Genomic DNA, 23,471 nt, shown 5'->3' with positions numbered 1-23,471 from the left:
TCAGGCCAGTGGGATAGCACATGAGGGCATTCCAAGGATCAAGGATGTCCTTTGGAGGACAGAGCCGAGTAAGCAGGTGGGGAGCTTGTGGTTCAGGTAATGCTGGCAGGATGGCAAGTGGCCTGCTGAGGCCACTGCAAGGTTCTATCATAAAGTCGATGGGAAGCCATTAAAGCCGTGTTTTCCAACCTCAGTGCTATTGACATTTAGGGTTAGATAATTCTCTGTCGTAGGGGGCCTGTGCATTGTAGGATGTTTTGCACCATCCCTGGTCTCTACTCACTAGATGTCAGTAGCAAAAGCCCCAGTGTGACAAACCAAATTTTCTCTGGACATTGCAAAATTGCCCCAGTTCAGAACCACTGATTAAATTAAACCACTAATTTGAATCTTAACTGATTTTAAAAAGTATTGGGCTAATGCATGTGCATGTGTACGTGCATCTGCATGCATGTGCGCACACGCATGCACATAGGGCCAGTAAGCACATGAGAAATTGCTCAACATCATTAGTCATTAGTCATAGGGAAATGCAAACTCAAACCACAGTGAGATGCCCCATTATACCCACCAGAGCTATATCTTACTAAAAAATGGTCCCTTTCCTCAGCTGATGCCCCCATTAAGCCACAACACCTTGGATGACTGGGGATCTGGGCTCTTGTTTGAATCTGGACTACAGTGTCTGAAGTAATCTGTGTGGTATTTGAGGAAATATGTCTCCAACTTTTCTCTGTATTGTGTTAAGAGAGATTTTTATACCTATCAGTAAAATGCGAATATTGAAATGGTGCTTCTCACCACTGTTTTGCGTCTTCTCTTCTGGACCTGGTAACATACCTCCTCTGTTTTCCTTTATTGGGGGGAAATTTCAGACTGGATAGACCTGTGGAAGAAATTCTCATCAATGCTGGTGCATGTGGAAGTCTGACCTCACTGATCCTTAGTCAATACGTTAGCATCCTTTATTGTTTTATTTTTATTTTTTGTTTGCATAGTTAGGGTTTCATTGCCAATGTTTGATGGGATCACATCTGCTTTTCTGTGTGACCCTTAGGATTCTTTTTCCCTGTTTACACAGCTGTTTTCCCTGCAATATATGTATTTGCCATCTTTGGCTCTCCTTTCTCCTGATGCAGGTCTTGGGCAGTCCCTCTGGAACATTGTTATTTTTCCTTGTTGACTCTGTAATATTGATTAATTTAGGAGTACATGCCTTTATTCATATGTGTTCTCTTGTAACAGCATAAAAACATCGAATCACTGTGGAGTTAGGATTGTGGTCGACATTGGCCAATAGACTTTCTGATAATGGTACTAAGGAATATGCTGTGGGTCTATGGACTGGTCCTTTACATTAGCTGTAAGGTTTAGGGTTATTCTTTGCACTAGTTTGCTAGAGCTGCCGTCACAAAGTACCACAGACTGGGGGGCTTAAACAACAGAAATTGACTTGCTTACAGTTTTGGAGGCTAGACATCTGAGATCAAGGTGTTGGCAGAGCTGGTTCCTTCCTTGTGGGCCATGAGGGAAGCATCTGTTTAGGCCAATGACCTAGCCTGGTGGATGGCCGACTTTTCCCTGTGTCTCCACATCGCCTTCTCTCTGTTTCTGTGTCCAAATTTCCTCTTCCCTGTAAGGACACCAGCCTCATTCGATTTGGGCCCACCCTTGTGACCTCCTTTCAACGTAATCACCTGTGTACAGACTCCAAGTATGGTGACACTTATTTGAGGTACTGCGGTTAGGACTTCAACATATAAATTTTTTGTGGGGGCCACAATTCTGCCCACAGCATATCTCGACCTGGCAGAGTATGTAGCTCCGAGGGGGCAACCTGCCAGCTCTATTCAGATATTTGAAGCATTGACGCTTAGGGAAGCAACTAGATTTATTTTGCACTACTTAGATGTTAAAACTGGATGGTAACTGCGTAAATGGAAAAAAAACCCCAAATTTGCTGGTGGAATTATCTGACCAAGTTCGCTTTGTGAAAAACATTTCCCTACTAATGAGACACCTTATTTCTCCATAAGTTTGAGAGCTGCACTACCCAGGAGAAAGTAGAATGTAAGCCACTTAGGAAATTTAACATTTCCTAGGAGTCATATTAAAAGAGGTAAAAAGAGGGGCGCCTGGGTGGCTCAGTCATTAAGCATATGCCTTCGGCTCAGGTCATGATCCCAGGGTCCTGGGATTGATCCCCGCGTCGGGCTCCCTGCTCTGCAGGAAACCTGCTTCCCCCTCTCTCACTCCCCCTGCTTGTGTTCCCTCTCTCGCTGTGTCTCTCTCTGTCAAATAAATAAAATCTTTTAAAAAATTTGAAAAAAAAGAGGTAAAAAGAAACAGGTGGAATGAATTCTAACAATAGAGTTTATTTAACCCAATATGTTTATTTCAATATATAATCAATATCGACAATTATTAATGGGCTATTTTATATTCTTGTTTTCATTCCTGTCTTTGAAGTCGTACAGCACATCTCTGTTGAACTAGCCATATTGTAAGTGGTCAGTAGCCACAGGTGGCTAGTGAGTCCATCTTGGAAATGCAGGCACAGAGCATGCATTCTCAACTGGGGCCACATCATCTCCAAAAAAATGAAGGGACAAAAAAATCCTTTTTGAGGGACAAAAAAATCCTTTTTGAGGGACAAAAAAAAAATCTTTTTAATTTTGTATAAAGATATACGTATGACATATAAATAGATAGGAGTATCTGTGATATTAAAATTTCATTGAGGATGATTAGGAAAATAAATGTCTAAAAGGGCTCCTTAGCGGGACAATAATGAAAAAAAAAAATAAGTTGCAAAGCAGCAGCTTCTTACATCATTATATTAGTCTCACTATGGATGTGTTGATGAGATAAGGATTCGAGTAAACCAGTTTCTATCAAATAAAGAGAAGTAAATGGAAATTTACCGTGCATCATCCACTATTACTCAAGACAAGTATGTTTACCAGTGTTCTCTTTTTCAAGGCAGATGTGTATTGGGGAAAAAAAAATCCTTATAACTTGCAACAAGCAAGTTAAAGTTGAATTCTTAGAGGCAATGTACTTACAAGACACAGGTTTGTCTACATTTTAAGCTCGCTGGTTCTCCTTGGGACTTTATATCACTGTGTTCCTGACCCAAAGCCTCGCCTGTTGTAGGCCTATGTCAGCAGATCTCAAAGTGTGGTCCATGGACCACCACCAGCAGCAGGACTGAGGGCTTATTAGAAATGCATATTTTCAGACTCAAGCCAAAACCTAATGAATGAGAAACTGGGGAAGGGGCCCAGCAATCTGTGTTTTAACAAGTACCTTTAGTAAATCTGATGCACCCAGAAGTTTGAAAACCGCCGTCTTAATTGGAATCCGTGTCTTATGGATGTAGATGGAGAGAAATAAAAAATAGACCTTCGGAGAGTTGTCTCCATTTTTCTGCAGTAAAAGGCAGCAAGAGTTACAGTCTGTCTGCAGTTGCCTTGGAAATGAAGGATGACCATCTATTTCAAACTTCAAACTAGAGCATATGTTCTGACAATTAGGAATACTTGTGATCTGGGTTGAGTGGCTACTTTGGTACGGGGAGAATATAGGCACTTGCAGCTATGTGGGAGGTGGGAAAAAAGCAGGTGGAATTGAAAATGGATATTCATGTATATCTGGGTCAAATCCTGCCTTGGATGGCAAGAATGCCAAGTTCCAGCTGATCTTGGAATGTTAGAGGTGATTATGGAGGAAGCAGGCAGGTAGCCGAGATAAATGATCATTTAACAGAGGGACCGTGGCCGGAAAAGTGGGGTCAAGAAAATATTGAACAAAGGAGCTGTAATTTTGAAGGAGGAGAAGGAATAAGCTAGAAATAGCAGTATCGGAAGCAAATGAGGCAGCCTAGTACAGTGTTCTAAAATACAAATTTGAGCAGGTTTACCCTGCTGAGTTTAAATATTTGATTGTCTGGGATCCTTGCAGTCAATTGTCACCAAGATCCCGATTAGAATCTTGTCAGATGCTCTTGTCAGACACTCTGATAAGAAAAGGAACCGATCTGAGACTATGTTAAAACTGCAGGTTAATTCCAGATTCACCGGAAGTGGGGATGTGTACTGCGTGAGCCTGTCAGAAAGTTTCATTTTGCCTGACTCTAGAGGATGATGGGTGATAAAACAGACCTGAAAATACTGCTGTGATTTATTGCACATATTGCTGTGAACTTTTATGTATATAATCTCATAGAAGAAGCTTAAACTATTTTAAAAATGTTCTTTCATTATCATATTAAATTTTTTTTCAAATGTCCTTTTTTTTACCTTTAGAAGTAATTTTGAAATCTTAAAATTTCAGCCGAATTTCCATGTAACAGCACAATCCTTGTGAAAGATATTTTCCAAACTGCACGTTAAGAATGCACCTTAAGAATATCGGGATAAAGGGGCGCCTGGGTGGCTCAGTCGGTTAAGCGACTGCCTTCGGCTCAGGTCATGATCCTGGAGTCCCGGGATCGAGTCCCGCATCGGGCTCCCTGCTCGGCAGGGAGTCTGCTTCTCCCTCTGACCCTCCTCCCTCTCATGCTCTATCTCATTCTCTCTGTCTCAAATAAATAAATAAAATCTTTAAAAAAAAAAAATTTAAAAAAAAAAAAAAAAAAAAAGAATATCGGGATAAAACAGAATGGCAGTACTCAAAAACTTAAACACAGGACTCTCGAATGATCCAGTTATTCCACGGCTGGGTATAAAACCATTGAAAGCAGGGACTCAGATATTTGTGAACCTGTGTTCACAGTGGCAGTATTCGCAATAGCCAAAAAGTGGAAACAACCCAAATGTCCGTTGACAAAATATGATATGTGCATACAATTGAATATTATTCAGCCTTACAAAGGAAAGAAATTCTGACACCTGCTACAACATGGATGACCCTTTAACACATGATGCTAGTCACAAAATAAACCAGTCACAAAAGGATAAATATTGCATGATTCTATTTATATGAGGTATCAAGACTAGTCAAATTCATAGAGACAGAAAAGTAGGTGGTGATTTCCAGGGCCTTGAGGGAGGGGGGAATGGGGAGTTAGTGTTTAATGAGTGTGGCATTCCAGTTGGGAAGGTGAAAAAGTTCTGAAAATGGATGGTGGTGATGACTGCACAATAGTGTGAATATACTTAATGCCACTGAACTTTATACTTAAAAATGGTATAGGTATTAACCTATTTATGTTATAGGTATTAACTATGATAAAAAAATGCCATGATAAACTTTCATTTACTATTTTAATAAATCAGTTTTTATGCATAATCCACTAATAATAAATAATTTTATGAGCCAAGCATTTGGTCCAAGTATTTTACCCAAATTATCCTCTTTAATTCTCACTGAGACCCTCTGAGGTAGGTATTATTATCATTTTTTTCCAGTTGTAGTTGTGTAAGATGAGGCACCCAGAGGGGACAGGCATCCCCAAGGGGTTGGCCTTCAGAACCTAGCTTTATGATGAGACTCACCATGTAGACTAAAACCATTGATCTGTTCTTCCCATCGGGAAAACAATCCTCAATTCCAAAATTATTTCTGCAAGTTCTGATTTTCATTATAAATCATTTTGATCAGGTAGAGGATATGCCATACCTTGGTTATAATGTGTATGAAAAAGTTGAAATAAACTGATAATTTATGTCTCTTTTAAAAATGTAATTCCTGCAAAGGCCCAAGTATTTCAGTATAAAAATCCATATCCAGTGACATGTGTTTTCTTGTGCAGATGGTATGCCTTTCTGAAAATTGCCAAAAGAAAAGAACACATATTTTAGAAATGTTTAATATTATAATTACAGTGCATGCCGTTTTTGCTTTATAAAGTGCATTCCTTAAACTCCGAAGACTATTTGCCTATGATGTTTTATTTTATCTTATGAAATTTAAATTTGTAACAATTTCGTGTATATCTTTCTGAAAATGTAGATCATGGCCTTATTTACTGTTACCTTGGAAACAGCAATGCCCAAATAGTATGTTTACTCTCTTTAGTACTTTTAAAGATCATTTTATAGCACAAATGTAATTTAAAATATTACATTCAAACATGGATTTTAATTAATTTTACTTATATACAATAGGTAATGGTGTTTAATCTTAAAATTATTTGGAAACCTAGATATCACTTTTTAATAGAAAACATGTCAATTTGTCTTAATAAATATATGCATTGCTGGGTTTTTTCTTTACAAGTAATGCACAGATATTCTAATTATTAGTAAAGAAGCTTAGTTATGTATTAATAATGCTGTGAAGTTAGGATGTCATGTCTATTTTTTTGAAACTTTTGCTAATCATTGATGACCTTGGAGAAACTCTTAACAATTATTACTTGTTAAGTGACTCCTTGGTAGGACTTTCTACAGTGATATATGTTGATATCCGTGTTTTTTCTTATATTTCTAGGACTCTGCTATTGTCACTCCAATTATTTTGAGGACTGACCCTCAGGGATTTTTCTTTTACTGGACTGATCAAAATAAGGTAAAAAGTGAGATATGTCTTTCTTATATTTTCCAGTTGATTGCTGATTTGCCAAGTGTTTAAGTTATTTACAAGTATATCCTTGTACCCACAAGTTACTTTAAGTATATCCGTTTCATGGGTGACCCTTTTTAATTTATTTAAAGATTCTGCTTAGAATCCCTAAGGTGGAAATGTCTTAGGATTTTCCAAGGATTCTAGTCCAAAGTATTAGATATGCTAAATCCTAGAACAATTGGTATTTTTTCAGGACAAGAACATGGAAATGTGAATTAAATTTGTTGTAGAAGAAAATTAGGCAGCATTAGGGACTTAAGTCCCCCCTCCAGGTCTACTCATCAAGAATAAAGAAAAATGATAAGAAAGTCACTTTTGACCCAAATGACTATGAGTTTGGCTTTTTTTTCCTCTTCCTTCTCCCCTTTGCTGCTTATTAAAGGGTTCTCCCAGCCTTGGGGGGAATTGGGTCGTGATCATTTGTACACATTAGAAAATTAAGAATAAGATCCCTTTAGTTCATACCCTCAGTTTTTCAGGATTTTTCTTTTCATTTGAGCTTCCTGTCTACCATATCATGAATTTAGGATCTCATTTACTATGAAACCAATTGAGATGATTCCGTATTGAATTATTAAGAAGTAGAATGTCTGCAGATCGCAAGATTTATTTGGAGTTTAGGGGGCAGAAAAAAATATTCACAGAAAGTAGTTATTATTTCAAGAGACAATGCCATAGTTCTGTTCCTGAACCCGTGAGGCCACAGAACACAGAATATTTTGACTCTATAAGTTCTGTTATTTGGAGAGATGGGTAAGCTTTATTGAGTGTGCTAAATACATATTAAAACCAATAAAACACCTGGTACCACCTTGTGAAGGACTGTTAGTCTTTTCACATCCCTGAGTTAGGTCCCTATAGCCAAAGTTATTGGAATTTGTCAGCCTTTCTTTCTGCCTTCAGGGCAACCTCGACTTCACCTGTGAGAAGTGGTCTGGAACTGACTCTTCGCAATGGCATGTTTGGGGTCAGGGTGGAGCCTGGGGGAAACTCTCAGGGTAATGGACAGTACTCTCTGGCTCCTAGAGCCAGTCCTGGACGTGCTTGTTTACACTCATCCGAAAGGTGAATTTTAGCCTTGTAGCTCTGAAGTTAATTTCTGAATACGGGTGCACTGGAATCATCTCTGGCCCCAGGTAGATGCAGGGCTAAACCATAGACTCCACGCTAATGTCAAAAAAAAAAAATGTATTTGAATAAGATTTCCTACTTAATGTTCATGTTTATTACTGGGTGTGTTAATCACTTTGGCTTTGACATTCTGTTTGGTTTCCTGCTGTTATATATAAAACAATGGCTTGAAAGAGTTTTTTTTTTTTTTTTCCTCCTAAAGGCTATTTTTAGAACTGTTGGAGCTATATTCATGAAAGATATATTTATAATGTCTCGGGCATTTTTAAAGGTTGGGTATTTGTACAAGGGACTAAACTGTCAGTTTGATTTTTCAGCTGGTAAATCAAGCTTCTATAAAAGCAACAGAATGTATTTTGGTTTTTTTAAATTATTCATGGCAACTCAGTTAAGCTCCCTTCTAAGACCAGTCATAAATATTTCTTTGCTTAAGAAAGAGAAAGGGTTTAGGACCGAAGGTTCTTTGATGCATCTCCATTGTTCTGCAAACCCAGGATTTTGACTAATGCCTATTTACAGATGTAGGAAAATTTCTTTCAGTTTTTTACAGCAATGATTTTCTCTTGGTTGTAATGCGGTTTATGACCAATTGAAACAAATAATGCAGTAGCAATTCCTTCTATCTCTTTATTATTGTCCCTCCCATGGATATTAATCTTACAGTTCTGCTAAGAGATGGTAAATTTCATTTCTCACTTTTTAAATACATAAGTCATCCCTCAGTCATATATCAGAGTTAGGAAGTTTATTTTCTAGTCAATGATCATGTATCAGTATACAAAAGATGAGAGGATTTAAGAAAAAAAAATTAAACTTTCCATGCTTCCAAGTTTGTCATTTTCTTCTGGCTTTAAGCCCGGTCTTGGAGCCAGAAGGAGTGATACATTCACTTCTAGGAGATGGATGGGTGTAAGTGATATATTAGAGGATATGTATGCTAGAAGATGATGCTCTCAAATGAGGGATGGCAAGCCAAGCTTTCAGTCCATGTTTTTGCATAAGATCATCGGATGGTACCTGGCCGCATGTGCAATCATGATGTTACTTAGAGGCCCATTTTCTTTAAAATATTTTTTCTAGCCATGACTCTTAGTGATGTGAATCTATCACATGTATTATAGAGATCGTGTCTCAGAGGAAAAACAATAAACTTTTAAGTTTATTCATCGACTTTACGCACTGTGTTTTCCATGGGTTTGGAACCTTGCTTTGGTATTCATGGTAATGTGCTTCTCAGCTACCTTTGGGCTTCTTCCCACCTTGTTTCTCCTTTGCCCATCAGACCTGTGCCAGAGCGACGCCTGGTCTGCTCAGAGGCAAGCTGAGTGGCTTTAAGAAGCTCTTAGTAAAGAAGCCCTTGTAACGAGATCTTTCTTTTTATAGCCCTAGAGGAAAATTCTCACATTTTACACAATGTCTTAGCCATGTCCTCTCTCCTGTAGCAGCAGCATGATACTGTACTCCATGATACATTATGCCATCCTGTACATGATACTATAGACCGGAGCCACCGATTTCACCCTTTACGGACAATGACATGCTCCCTTCCTCTAACTCCCCCTTTGATTGTTCGTCATAGAAGTGACAGGTGGCAAAGAAGACAGGCAACATAGGAGATGGATTTAGGAATTAAAAGCTGGAGCTAGTACCAAGTAATTTTTAGGTAGCAAACATGTGCTTTGGTGAAACATTGAAAGACTCTTTGGGGCTGGTGGAAGCAGATAAACATGAACATGATCTTAAGGGATAAATGTTCATACATTGTACCAGCTCTGAACTTATTTTAATCACTTTCTTCTTTACCGTTGGCTCTGTACATCTCAGTGACTGTAAGTAGCAACAACAAGTTTCTGAATAGGACTGTTTGAAGCACGGTGGTTTTTCTTATGTCGGTGTGTATTATAAAGAGAATGAGCTTATTTGTAATCGTGGGTGAGCAGGGCCTCCTACACAGCCTGAGTATTTAAGAAGTTGCCAGCATTAGGCTAAGCCTTTCCTTTGGTCCCATACTGGGACCAGGACCCAACACAGAAAGTGTCAGCCATGAAAATCATGTAACTACAAGAAACATCTGCATCACAATTTTGGAGGAGAAGCCAAAAAGAGAAAAGAAGTCAATGTTAAAGAGCTAATACAAACCTATCCTCCAGAAGATGAAACAAAGTAGACCTTTGCCTTGCAACTTGATGCCCTGTTTCTGTGCCAAGGTTGGTGTAAAAATAAAACTAGTTACTACTAGTTCAGATCCAAGACGTTCAGTGCAGCTCAGCGGACCCTTCCTTGATTCCTTAAAAGAGGAGCTTGGAAGGAGATGGAAGAAGAGCACATACTTATATTAAGTTGAAAAGGAATAGGAGGAAGATTATACATTTATAAATGAAGGACTCCTACTACTTTTTCTTTTTTTATTACAGATTTTATTTATTTTTAATTTTGTGAATAATACAAATACATTCTTTGCATAAAAGGGTAAAGCAGTATAAATGTCCTTAACCAGTATCCATCTCTAACCCCAGTCTTAGTCTTCTCTCCAGAAGTCAACCCTGGTAACAGCTTCATGGTATATTTCCAAGTCTCCTGTGAAGGAATTTTACATGCATAACTATGGAAATATTTCGTTGTTTTTTTTTTTATGTCTGTATGTATCCTAAATACCATCATATTATTTTTACTGTTCCATGAACTCGTGTTTTACTTTATAATTTGTCTCAGAGAACTTTTCATGTAAGTACCTGTGTATCTATCTCATACTTTTAAGTTGCTGTATCAAATTCCATGGAGTGGAATCCTAAATTTTATTTAATGATAATCTCTCACTGATGGACTATTTGGTGTTTGTTTCTAGTTTGGGGCTACAGAAAACAATCCTGCAATAGTCAGCCTGTGTATCCCGCTCTGGGTATATGGGTCAGGGTTTCCCTGAGGTAAATTATCAGAACTACAACTGCTGATTGAAGGCTATACATATCCTAAATTTTAGTTAATAGTTGCATCGTTTTATAACCCTGCCAGTCTTGTGTGAGAGGAACTGTTTCCTCAGGCCTCACCAACACTATTAAGAAACATTTTATTTTTGCCAATCTGATGCAACTGTTGTATCTCTTTGTTTTAATTTGCCAATGTGTGATTTGCTGGTAAGCTGTGCATATTTTTATACATTTATAGACTGTTCCTGTTTTCTGTTACATAAATCTTATATCCCTTGCCTTGTGTTGAGAGTTTTCTATGTATTCTAGACGTTAATCCTTTAGCTGTTATACATGTTGCAAATACTTTCTTCCTGTTTGTGGTTTGTCTTTAAATTTCTTAACTTTTAACTTATGCATGGCAAAAGATGACTTATCATTTTCAATTTTGATGTATTCACATTTCATTCTTTTTTTTTTTTTTTTTTTACTTTTTGCTTCACTTAAGGACTTTCCTATTCCTCATCCTTATGGCCATCATTATTATTTAATTTAAGTTTCTAATCTTAGTCTGTTCAAGCTGCTTTCACAAAATACCATAGACTGGGTAGCTTATGCACAACAGGAATTTATTTCTCACATTTCTGGAGGCTGGAGTCCAAGGTCAGGGCCCTCTTCCAGGTTGCAGACTTCTCCTTGTATCTTCACATGGTGAAAGGGGCTGGGGAGATCTCTGGAGCCTCTTTTATAAATGCACTAATTGTATCCTTGAGGACTCTGCTCTCAAGACCTAAGCACTTCCTAAAGACCCCACCTCCTAATCCTATTTTTGGGCATTAGGTTTTTAATGTATGAATTTGGGCCAGGGGCTGGGGGGGGGACACAAACATTCAGACCATAGCAGTCATGTAATGTGTTTTGAGGACTATTGTGAGGTAGGCTCTAAATTTAATTTCTTTAAATGGGCAGCCCTGTGTATTAGTGTTCTCTGTTCTTTCTGGTTGGAGCCACCAGCTATGATGGCACCTTTCTCCTGTGGTTTTCATGTAGTTCAGGGTGCAGAGGGCATGGGAGGTGGGAACTGAGGTGTCAGGTTGACCTGAGTTGATGGTCTTATTGTGCTCCTAGAACGGACACTTCCACCACCACAATGGCCCATAGGTCTGCTCCTATAAGTTTTAATGCCTGTGGTCTTCAGGGATGTCATTTCCCACTTCATTTTTTCCATTTATCTTCTGCCTTTCATACTTTCTGACTTAATAAGTACAACCCCCTTTCTGTTTACCCATGATCATAGTTCATAGACATAAATTTGTACCTGCATATTGAGTCATTTTGAGCGACTTAGGACAGGAGGGATAGGCTCTACCATCTGCTCCATCTGCTGTTTTCTTCTGGTCTGTGATTTGCATGAGACGCCATTTGGGATCCTTGTACAGAGCGATGATTAAGTTTCTATTAATGACAAGTATAGACTGTCTTCTCTTATGGTAATCTTAAATTTCTATACAGAATTCAAAAGCAAAATTTAAAAATTAAATACGCAAGCCTCAATGACACATTTTTTTTCAACATGAGAGTCCAGGGTTCACAAATATTATAAATGATGAATCATAGATCTCCACAAGAAACTCTAGGAATATCCTATTAAAAACTTAGTCTGGCCTCCATAAAGAACTGCCAGGTACCACACATTTCATTAACCATCATTTAGCAATGGTGTTTCTTCTTTGGGGCACACTTCTTTGGTATATTCCAGAAACATCAATTTTGACCTTTCTTGTGTATGGTAAATGGGGTAGGATACTCAACAGTCAACTGAGTACAATGATGTGGTTATAAATTTAAAAAAGATGAACTCTATTCATTTTTATTTGGTAGCTTTCCCCAAAGTCTGAAACAATAACTTAAATTACCTTAGAAAACAGCAAAATGCATGGGAAGATTGCTTTCTGAGGGCTGGGATCATTCTTTGGCCTGGAGCAGAACACCAATCATTGCTAACTAACCAGCAGCATCTAGGGACTGAATCTTTTTCTTCACTTTCTCTGAATTGCTTCACCATTACTGAAGAAATTGATAGTGTAGATGCAGCACGAAATCTATACCCAAGTCCTTATTACTACTCCACAAGCCCCAAGTTGGCCCCTAGTGGCCAGCACTTGCATTCTTTTGCTGTTTCTGGTCACTAGTGCTCAATTTGCCACCCGTGATGCTGCCTGGAAGACCCTGAGAATTAACAACCCCTCCAACCCAAGGAGTTTGATAGGTAAATACCACGGTTCCCTCACCTCTTGGGTGGGATAACTCAAAGTTGCAAGCTTTGTTTTTTTCCAAGCATTCTTTGGTGGGATTAAGCCCATTTATCCACAGTGGTAACTGGCATGCAAACACACCCATTATGTCCTTCCTTCCCTTCCTGTCTCAATTCTTCACTCCTGATGTGTCCTGGAACCACCGCTAAAATAAGCTAATTTTACTAGAATCCGTCTCTAGGAACTGCTTAATATAGATGCTTAATGCTTGACATCTTAATATAGATGCCCCCTAATTAAGGGCATTAAGAGGATTTCTTAGTAGAGGCACTGGAATCTATTAGAAGAATACTTTTGTTTTAAGCCAAGCAGTTTTCTTAAAACATCCATAATTTGGGAGGCTGGAAGCTGGTTAAGAAAACCAGCTGTGAAGTCAGACAGATGTGGGTTTGAGCTCTTGCTCAACCTTATTAAATGAGTGACCTTGGGTGAATTTCTTCACTTTCTAAGCCTGGGATTTCTTCATCTGCAAGATGGGGTATTACTTTCTTAGGATTGTTGTTAAATGTATTACGTGAAGTGACTAACACAATGCCTGGCACTTTGTAAACTTTAGATCCTTTGTGGGGGCTTTTTTTTTTAATTTAATTTTTTAAATTTAATTTTAGTTTTAAAAATTTCAGCTTTATTGAGGTATAATTATTAGTTAATTTATTGTCAAACAAAATTGTAGGATATTTAAAGTGTATATCATGGGGATTTAATATACATATACATTGTGAAAGTATCCCTGTGGAATTAACACATCCATCACCTCACAGATTTATTTATTTTTTCATTTGTGTGAAAACATTTAAGTTCTACTTTCAGCAAATTTCAATTATATACTACAGCATTTTCAACTATAGTCACCATGTTTTACATTAGATCCTCAGACCTTATTAATCTTCTAGCTGAAAGTTTGTACCCTTTCACCAATCTCTCCTTATTTCCTCCACCCTGCCCCCACCCCAGGCCCCAGCATTCACTTCTGTAGTGTTTCTATGAGTTCAGAGTTTGACTTTTTTTTTTTTTTTAAGATACCACGTATAAGTGATACCATGCAGTATTTGTCTTTCCATGACTTATTTCACTTAGCATAGCACCCTCAAGGTTATTTGTGGTGGCTTTTATTATTGGGATATAATAACTAGTTTCTGATTAAACAGTTAGTATCTCCAACTAATTATTAGGGACCACAGATGTGCTATTTTGAAAGCCAGGTGATCATCTATTTATGTATATTTTTAAATATATATATATATTTTTCTCCTTCAAGGTAATAGTGACATGTGTCCTGTTTAGACTCAGCTGTGGTCTTTTGATCAAAAGCATTGAAGCTTAGGTCTGTTTGGGCACACAAGATGTTTATTTATGTATTTCATAATGTTTTGGGAACAGAGCCATGGAAGGCAAAAGAAGGGATTTATTGTTTAGAAGAATTTTCCTCTGAGGATAACTCACTAATAAATACTCCATCATAGGTGAAAGTTTCTTGGACCTTCGGGAATCTGAAGCATCTTATGGAATAAACTTTAAGATGATTTACAAGTCTTGGATAAGAGGAAAAAGGTATTATTCACAAGAAGAATCGGATGCCACCATGGTTGTTTGTGTCTTTTTTCCTAAGATAAATCACTTTAGGATTATCACAGCTATATTGACATCAGGCAGTTCCTCCTCCTCCATACTGATCAGATCCTTAGAGATTAAAGCTGTAGTGTTTTCAAGCGTAATTTAGATAGTCATTGGTCTCTTTGATTGCTGAAGAATGAATCTCTCCTCATCAAAACCACTTCTAGATTAAGCTCCATTTATTCTCAACACCACCTTCTTTTTCACTGCCATGAGCCCCAGAGTTTTTTCCTCGATGAACTCTAGCTAGTATACTATAACCAAATGTTATGATTGCTTGGGTTATGTAGACACAACATAAGAAGAAATGTTATTATGATGGAATCTCTCACAAATTCTTCTGGGAGATTGTGTTTCATGGATTTTTAGTAGAATTTCTAACTGAAATGTAACCTCTTCAAATGTCTTTTAAAATCAGGCTGGTTATTATGATACAGCAGCATTGCAGTTTCTTTGGGATTGTTTGTAAGGTATAAGTGCATTGATAGGATTTTCATGTCACCTTCACTGCACTTCATCATGCCAATAACAATAGCGACGCCTGTTCAAATATACTGTGGTCAGAGTTGAGAAATATAAAACACCCTGGCTTTAATTCAAAACACTTTACTCTTAATATAATTTAATTAAAAATTATGCCTCAGTTTTATGAATTGCTTATATTTCGTTCTTCCCAGTCTTATAAGGAAAAATTAAATTGGGTGCTTTCCATGCTATGAAGCTACTATAATGGGATAATCATACCGTTTGATACCAACATTAGTTTGAGGCACTGGATTAGGGAGATGTGTGGAAGAGATACGTTTGGTATATTGTTCATAGTTTTACTTCCTGTTATGTGGAAAATGTGTTTGCCTTTGTTATGAATAGAATTCCCAGATACCTGTTTTGCTCCTTTGTTTGAATTACAGATGTTGTAGATAGAGTGAGTGTTTTTGATTGTTCTCTGCTTCCTTTTCTTGCCAATCCAAGATAGTTTGGTCCTACAGATGGGGTCCTTGTCAAGCCTTTTCTGTACTTAATCAGCAAGACAAGTCTCCTGCCCCGCCCTTTCTGGTAAAATAAATTTAGATGGACAGTTGAGTCATTTAAGCACTTACCACAGTAAAAATAGACTAAAATAAAGAGTATAATTAGTTATTTCTCCTCCATTTTTTTCCTACTTTATCATCATTTATTTTGTTTAACTAATTTAAAAAGGAAAAGGCACTGACCTTGAACAACATTTTATTAGGAAGTTGGTGTTCAAATATTATAAAAAAGTTTTTTTTAATATGCACGAATCCAATTTGCACATACCTTTTAATTATTGTTGTTATTATCATGGCTACCATTGTCACCAGTAATAACAAACACATATGTCATGTTTTCCACAAGCCACTGTTCTAATACACACATGCGTGCACAGACACACTCATTTAATCTTTTCCAAAACCTATGAGGATAGTGCTATTATTATCCCCATTTACAGGTACAGACATTGGCATGCACACAGAGGTTAAGTAATGACCCCTGGTCATATGGTTGGTTACTAACAGAGGCAGGATTAGAACCCAGGTAGTCTGGTATATGCCTTGGCTCTTAACTGTTTGCTTTTTTAAAGAACCTGTTTAATGTGTAAAATTAGTTTTTCCTGTAAGATTTGTCTGAAGAGAAACCTCCATAGGCTTCTTACATTCGTGAGAAGAGGTGAACAGTATGAGGTGATTCTTAACTTGGGCTGCACATTGAAGTCACCTGGGGAGCTTCAAACCTGCTGATTCCTGGGCCCTACCCCCAGAGAGGCTGACTTAATTGCTCCGGGGTGTGGTCAGGACGTTGGACTTTTTTTGGAAAGCTCTTCATTTGATTCTAATGTGCAGCCAAGGTGAACACTGATAGAAAGCAAGCTGACATCACAAATTAAGTCAGTAAACTTCCTGAGAGGATGTGCTCACTCTACCTTTCCTGTCCGTGGCCTAATTTCTGTCAGAAGTAACACTCAGCTTGAGCACCCAGAGGCCCTACAAGATTTTGAATTATTTGTCTACGATTGAATAATATTCCCTCTACTGTACTTAGGAAGGCAGGAAATTACTAGCATTTTTTAGAAAGATTCTCAGTATCCAAGATTGAATCAAAATAGATTTTTTTATATTCAGTTGATTAAAATTCATTTTATTTTACATTCTCTGAATGTTCCAGGTATGAGCTGTTTTATCCTTACGAAACACGTCCTCCTCCTATCCCAAGCTTGTGAACCTTTATGTTTTTCTCAACCCTGTTAGACCAAGTTGCTGTTTGAATTCTATATTCAGTTAAATTCACTCCACTCTTGAGTAAGCAAATGTGGTTGTAAAAATGATTTTGTGTAATTGTGTCATTTTATAACTTAAATTTGTATTATGGATACAGAAACAGATATCATGTTAAATTATAACATCATGTCATTTCTTATTAATTTGTAGGAATCTTCCTTTATTGACACACAATCCCACCAGGGAAACCAGAGAGAACCAGATCATTTGCAGGTGTAACAGGAAGCATGTGATTTAATCACCTCTACATAATGTGTTTGAGAGTGGTAACATTCATGTGTCTCCCAATAGAATTTGTGGTTTTTAATTCTGTCTTCTATAGGGAACATGGATTGTGATGAGAATGATTTTGCATGAGAGTTCTCTTTGGCATGTGCAAAACTCCCCACTTACTTAGGCACCGCGGTCTGGAAATTGTATTGTGGCATGGCAGACTGCACCTGTTTGAAGTGAATGCCTCCATGAAAAGTTTTATGGGGCAGAACTAGTTGCTATGCTAAGAAACTAACAACTGTGCTGGTATACATAATGGATTCTATTTTTAGATGAACATTTGTTCCTATAGCATAGCATCATTATGCAAGAGGGCAGCAGTTTCAGCACCGTATTGTGAATATTGAATTATCAGAATACCAGAGTGGAGGCCACTTTAGACTATGTTGTGAATTTTTCATATATTTTACCCTCGACATATTTCATTACTAGAGGGGGAAAAGAAAAGAAAAACAAAACCAAACAAACAAAATAAAAACAGGTGAAATACTAAAAAGCAATTTCAGGTTTCTGGTGTTTGTAGGTTGAGGTCTTCCAGCAGCTGACCCCAAGAAAAGGATTCGAGTTCAAGTAGTTTATCTGGAAGGTGACCCCCGAAAGGGGCAGGGCAGTAGGGGAGGGAGACAGGTGGGAGGAGACAGGCAAATGAAGGTAGCCAATAAAGGACGAATTATCAGATCGTTTCCACTCTGGGCATGGGAACGTCCATGCCACTGAGGAACTCAGGGAGACAGTGCAGAATATACCTTGGAATTATCCTAGCTGAGGGGCCGGGGAGCTGTGGGATTTACGCACCAATTTCCACCTGTCAGTGACTGAAGGCATCTCTCCTCTGGGCTCTTAGGGCTTTAACATTTCTGCCAGCCCCTCTTGATGGCCAAGGGGGCTTCAGACCAGTGGGCCCCAGGCTTCGAGAAGGCTCTCAGACATAGTTGCATTTGGAAGCTGTCACTTAGCATGCGTGGGAACACATGGGCATCTCTAGCAGCAACTACTCTGAAGGCTTTACTTTTCAGGAGGTCGGACTTTATAAATCTCTACCACAGGGTGCAAACTGCAGGTTAAACCCATTCACAGATCTTGTTTGGCTTCCATAAGTCATTCAAAGTGTAAAGATGAGAGGCCAGCATTGAAACATCTGGGGAGTTCTTAGACATACCTGGATTTCTCATCTGAAGGTATGGCAGGGCTGGCTGACGCACCCCTGTGGCCACACTTGGCTGGAGCAGAGTGGTGGTTGCCTGCTTTAGACACAGTGTGTGGTAGCCACTCAGCTCCAGTCCCCACCAGGCCAGCCTACTTTGTTTATATTACCCCTTAGGCTCGTTGAGACTTCTGAGTGTAAAATATAAGACCTCCATGGTAACATTCTTTCTTGGAAGCAGCAATAAGCCAATGATTACAAAGCTTCATGTAGAATGAAGTTAATTCTGTCACGGTGGGCCTATTGGAGTGTTGTTGCATGAAGACCGAATCCTACGGTGGAAAAATGGCTGAAGGTCAGCATACCCAGGCCCTGCTCAGAACTTCCATAACCAAAGCAATTGATGCTTCAAGCCCATTCCTTCTCTGTGAAATATGAATCTAAAGTGTGCAAGCCCTGAGGTCGCTCTCAGCTTTAAAAGGCTATTATTCGAAAGTGACTTTCACGTGGCATTGTCCCAGGTAAGATCTATAAATATGACTCCTCGGCAAAGGATTTCATGTTGAATTGGGCCATTAATCTCTGGGAAATAAAAATGGTGGGCTCTGGGACACCACACAGAATGATTTCCCTTTGTGGAATGAATGGGATTCACTTTATCCCCAGCTCAAGGCAGCGTGGGCACTGGGTTAGTCAATCAGTGTAATCCACCCTTCTCTCACTGCAGAACTGTATTGTTCAACACAGGAGCCTCTAGACATATCATGCTTTTTATATTTAAATTTTAATTAATTAGAATAAAATGAAAAAGCAATTTCTCAGCTGACACTAGCCATATTTTGAGTGCTCAGTGGCTACCTGTAAACAGGTGCAGTTAGAGAACCTGTCCATCACTGCAGAAAGTTCTATTGGAGGTCACTGCATAGGGATTGGCTCCAGAATGGTCTATTCAGAACCAGTTCAAAGTAAGGGGAAGTTTTCTTGAACTTGTGGGTAAAGAACTTTTCTCTCTTTTGCTGGATCATGTGCTGCAAGGATATTGGATCGATCTGAATTTGTTATTTTGTTCTCATGAATAAAGATATTGGGATAGTTTGGTTAACACCTTGGGAGCCTAAAGGGTAAGCTGACCCTGCAGAGGACAAGCCAGTGAAGAATCAAATCCTTTTGATGTCATCTGAGATGCCACATCAGGCCATTTTTATTTCATGAGCTAATCAATCCCTTCATTGTCTAAGCCAGTTTAAGATGGCCTATTGTCAAGATTGCTAACTGATACATTGATCATTCATTTTTTTTAAAGGAAGGCAAGGACTCAGGTATCTAGGATCCAGCTGCCTCTGGCTCACAAACACAAAAGAGAAATAAATGAAGAAGTAGAACTTGTGAAGTTTTTATACCCCAGTGTCTCCAATTCCTTATGTAGGACATTATTGTTAGTTGTTTTGTATGTTTTTCTAAGTTGGGGTTTTGCTATCAAGGATATTTGTTTTTTTCATTTTAATAGCTTCTAGCCATCGTTAGGGAAGAATATGTTTTATTTATTTATTTATTTATTTATTTATTTATTTATTTATTTATTATTTATTTTTAAAGATTTTATTTATTTGACAGAGAGAGACACAGCGAGAGAGGGAACACAAGCAGGGGGGAATGGATGAGGGAGAAGCAGGCTTCCTGTGTGGGGCTCGATCCCAGGACCCCGGGATCACGACCTGAGCCGAAGGCAGATGCTTGACCAGCTGAGCCACCCAGGCGCCCCAGGGAAGAATATGTTTTGAGAAACATGGGGAGAATTGAAAATTTGTGCAGAAAATGGAAGTTTGTGACAACGCTGTAGATTAGCCTAATAGTCTCAATTGTACTGGGAGGATTTCCAGGGAGGAAAAGTAGAATTTATTGATAATTGTTGCGCTGTAGACGTCATGCCAACGTGCCTTATGTCGACTGTCTTATTAATTAATCAATTGATTGATTTTCCTCATTTTGCATTCGGGAAACTGAGGCTATAGCTAGAATGGTTCTTTCTTGAAGGGCCATCTCTACAACTGCCAGTCTAGAATGGACCCCCTTCTTCTGTGCTCTTGGAATACCTTGTGTTTTCCTTCACGTTAGCCCTTTTGATGTTGTGTTAATTTTGTCTGACTCATTTTACTTACCCAATAGAGGATGGAGTCTTTGAATTCAAGGACTTTAATCTGATTTTTTTTTTTTTTTTTTTTTCTTTTTTTTTTCCCCTTTATGTTTTGGTTTTTTTTTTTTTAGGGTTTTTTTTTTTTTTTTTTTTTTTTTTTTTTTGCGTTTCTAGTACACTGCTAGTATATAGTATTTGTTCAATCATTGTTGGTCAAATGTAATATTTAGCAGGTGGTGCCACATGTCTAAGGTTATAGGCTACTAAGTGGTGGATCTCAGGTCTGTCAGGCTTCAGAGCTAATGACTTGTTCCGCTGTTACTCATTCACTAGAACCTTCTTGTTTGAGTCTCTAGCTGCCTCCCTCCTAATAGTTTATGTGACCTCCTACCTCCTGGAGGAGAGAGGACACCCTGGAGGACATCTCTACTTCCTTGCTGCCGCCACCTCCAGAAGTCCACCTTGGTCTTCAGCTCTATCTCTCCTGTTTCCCTTCTCCCCTCCCAGGCCATTCCTCCCTCTCTGGCCCTGGACCCTGACTTCTCAATGATTTGACGCTAACATTTATCTCTTCCCTTTCTTGTGTTGTCAGTATTTCCCTTTAACCAGGTCTAGACAATCAATATTAAACACGACAGGCCTCTCTCCTCTTCAAAGAAAACCGTATGCCTTCTCTTGACTCTACCTGACTGCTATCTTTTCTTTCTCCTTTTCATTCACAGAGAACATCTTTAAAGACTTTACCTGTACTCTCTGCCTCTGTTCACTGTTCTCACCTCTCACTGTCTCCTCAGTCCCTATCAGCCTGGATTCTGTCCCCGTCACTCCTCCAGACTTTTTTCTAAAGCCACCAATGGCCTTCATATTGTAAAACCTAGCGGCCATTTTAGCTCTGTTTGTGCTTGATCTTTTATTAGATTTTAGATTTTGATTGCCCCATTTTCTTGACTTCATTGCTCACAGACTTTTCCCCACCTCCTTGACCACTAGTTTCCTTTGCTGGCTCTGACACGCAGTCCTCCGCTCAGCAGACTCTCATCCGCACGTAGAGTTGCATTTACTGCCTTCACACAGTGGCCCTGTTTTACCACACTACCTAACCCCCAGCTCCCAAGATACCTGAAACCCCATTCTAAGACTGGCTTCATTCTCTTCCTCCCTGCACCCTTGACCTGGTCCTGCGGCCTTATGAAAGGCACCCCCCCTTCACCGGGTTGCCCAGTCTGAACTCTGGAAGTCTTTCTTAACACTTCCTTCTCCACCTTCCTTTCAAGCTCTTGGCCCCTCGCTTTCTGTTCTCCAGCCACACTGACCACAGTGGCCTTCCTCCATTTCCTCAGACACAGCACATTCCTTTCTGGATGAAATCTTCACAGTACTTTCCCTCTGCTTGGAGTAGGTGTTGTCTCCTCATGCATTACCGTCTCCCTTGCTTCACCACACTTCTCGACTGTACTAAAATATTTCAGACTTTCTTATGTAATGTCTAGCTCCCCTTTTAGGATGTCGACTTAATAAGTGAAGAGTCCAGGGTTGTCCTGGTTAATGTTGAACAACTGGCTGTCCTGGTGGGAAAACTGATTTGTAGCAATTGCTGATATCCACGGTTTAAATATTCCTGCCGCATCTGATTCCAAGCTACCAACACATCGTCACTGAACATATTTGGGAAAAGGACACAGTTGGCTCTTGCGAGCTTAGAAGAAAACTCCAGCACACCACTGGGGCTTGTCTGTCCTCTTCAGTGCTCCATCCTCATGACTGGGAGTGGTGCTGGGCACATTGAAGATAATGACAAAGTTGGAGGGTTGAATGAAGTGTTCTTATTCCCTCATAGAAATGCAGTGATAAAAAATATGCTAATGTCTCAAACAAAAAAAAAATGTCATAAAATCCTTTATTTTAGAATTGGACGAGGCCTTAAATGTTTTCACAGCCAATCCCTTCATCTTTCTCTCCTATAATTGAGGGTCAGGGAGTGGGATCTGCCACAGTGACCCAACTTCCAGAAGAGCCCAAGTTAAAATGCACATCTCTTAATTACCAACCAATACTCATTCCACTATATCACACCATCATTTCAAAAACAAAAAAAAAGTAGTTTTAAAATACTAGTGATTTAATTCAAGTTGTATTGTTCTATAGTGGTGGAGTTGAATGTATCATAAATCTATCTACTTGACAAAAGAAAAGGCAACATTTGCTTATTCCTAACAAATTTTAAGTTGTGTGTGGAGAGGGATTTCCCCTGTATCATGTTTTCCCCCTACTTATTTGCTGGAGCTATTTATAGAACATATATATTTGCCAACTTTTGCTGTATAGCAAACCACCCCAAAACTTAGTGCCTTAAAACAGCAGCTATACACTCCCATATGGGTTGATAAATTGGTGTGGGCTCAGGTAGGTCATTTTTCTGGCTCAGCTGGCCCCTCTGGTATCCGCAGTTGGCTGTGGGGTGGCTGTGGGCCTCTGCTGAGCAGGGCTGCCCTCTCACGTGTGAGAGGTGGGGTGGCTAGCCTGGGGTGGCCAGCCTGATGTGAATCTGGCCCATGTGGTCCCTCATCCTCCCACAGGCTAGTCCAGCCTTGTGCATTGGCCAAGTTCTGAGAGAGGATGGAAGTTGCCAGGCCTTAGAATCAAAATGGCCATATTGGCCCTTCTGCCACATTTTAGATGCCCAATCAAATCATTCATAGGATGGGGAGATAGATGCCAATTCTTAATGACAAGGTCTGCAAAGTCACATTGCAAAGAGGCACACAGGTCCACGTAAGGGAATGACTTGCGGTTGCTTTTGCAATTAAATACAGAAAAAAATGTTTCCTCAAAGTCTGGAACGTTCTGTCTGTAATAGTGAAATGTCTCCATGGGGCAGAACTGACCAATGGCTTCCTCACCTTCTGAAGTATTGAGGCAATGTTAAATATCTTAGCCAGGCAGTTCTGTTAATTGTGTTAACACAGCACTGAGATGGGGGGGTGTCTCTCTCCTTTCCCTACACTTTGGGGTCCTCAATTGATGTTCCAAGAGGAAAAGGTCCCTGTGAGGTGTTGGGGAGAGTAGATCCCTGTGAGGTGTTGGGGA

At 39.2% G+C, this 23,471-nt stretch overlaps 1 protein-coding gene across 1 annotated transcript in view; it reads left to right on the top strand.

The window, feature by feature from the left end:
- Window positions 1-23,471, top strand: part of PLCB1 (phospholipase C beta 1) — a 679,194-nt gene that overhangs the window by 11,301 nt on the left and 644,422 nt on the right. The window contains exon 2 of the mRNA XM_021688914.1: window positions 6,436-6,513. Coding sequence (XP_021544589.1) covers window positions 6,436-6,513 — 78 coding nt within the window. The remainder of the gene's footprint in view (window positions 1-6,435; window positions 6,514-23,471) is intronic.

The sequence above is a fragment of the Neomonachus schauinslandi genome, chromosome 10, assembly GCF_002201575.2.
Source record: "Neomonachus schauinslandi chromosome 10, ASM220157v2, whole genome shotgun sequence".
NCBI classification, from domain to species: domain Eukaryota; kingdom Metazoa; phylum Chordata; class Mammalia; order Carnivora; family Phocidae; genus Neomonachus; species Neomonachus schauinslandi.
The sequence above is the reverse complement of the archived record's forward strand: the minus strand, read 5'-3'. Positions and strand labels throughout refer to the sequence as shown.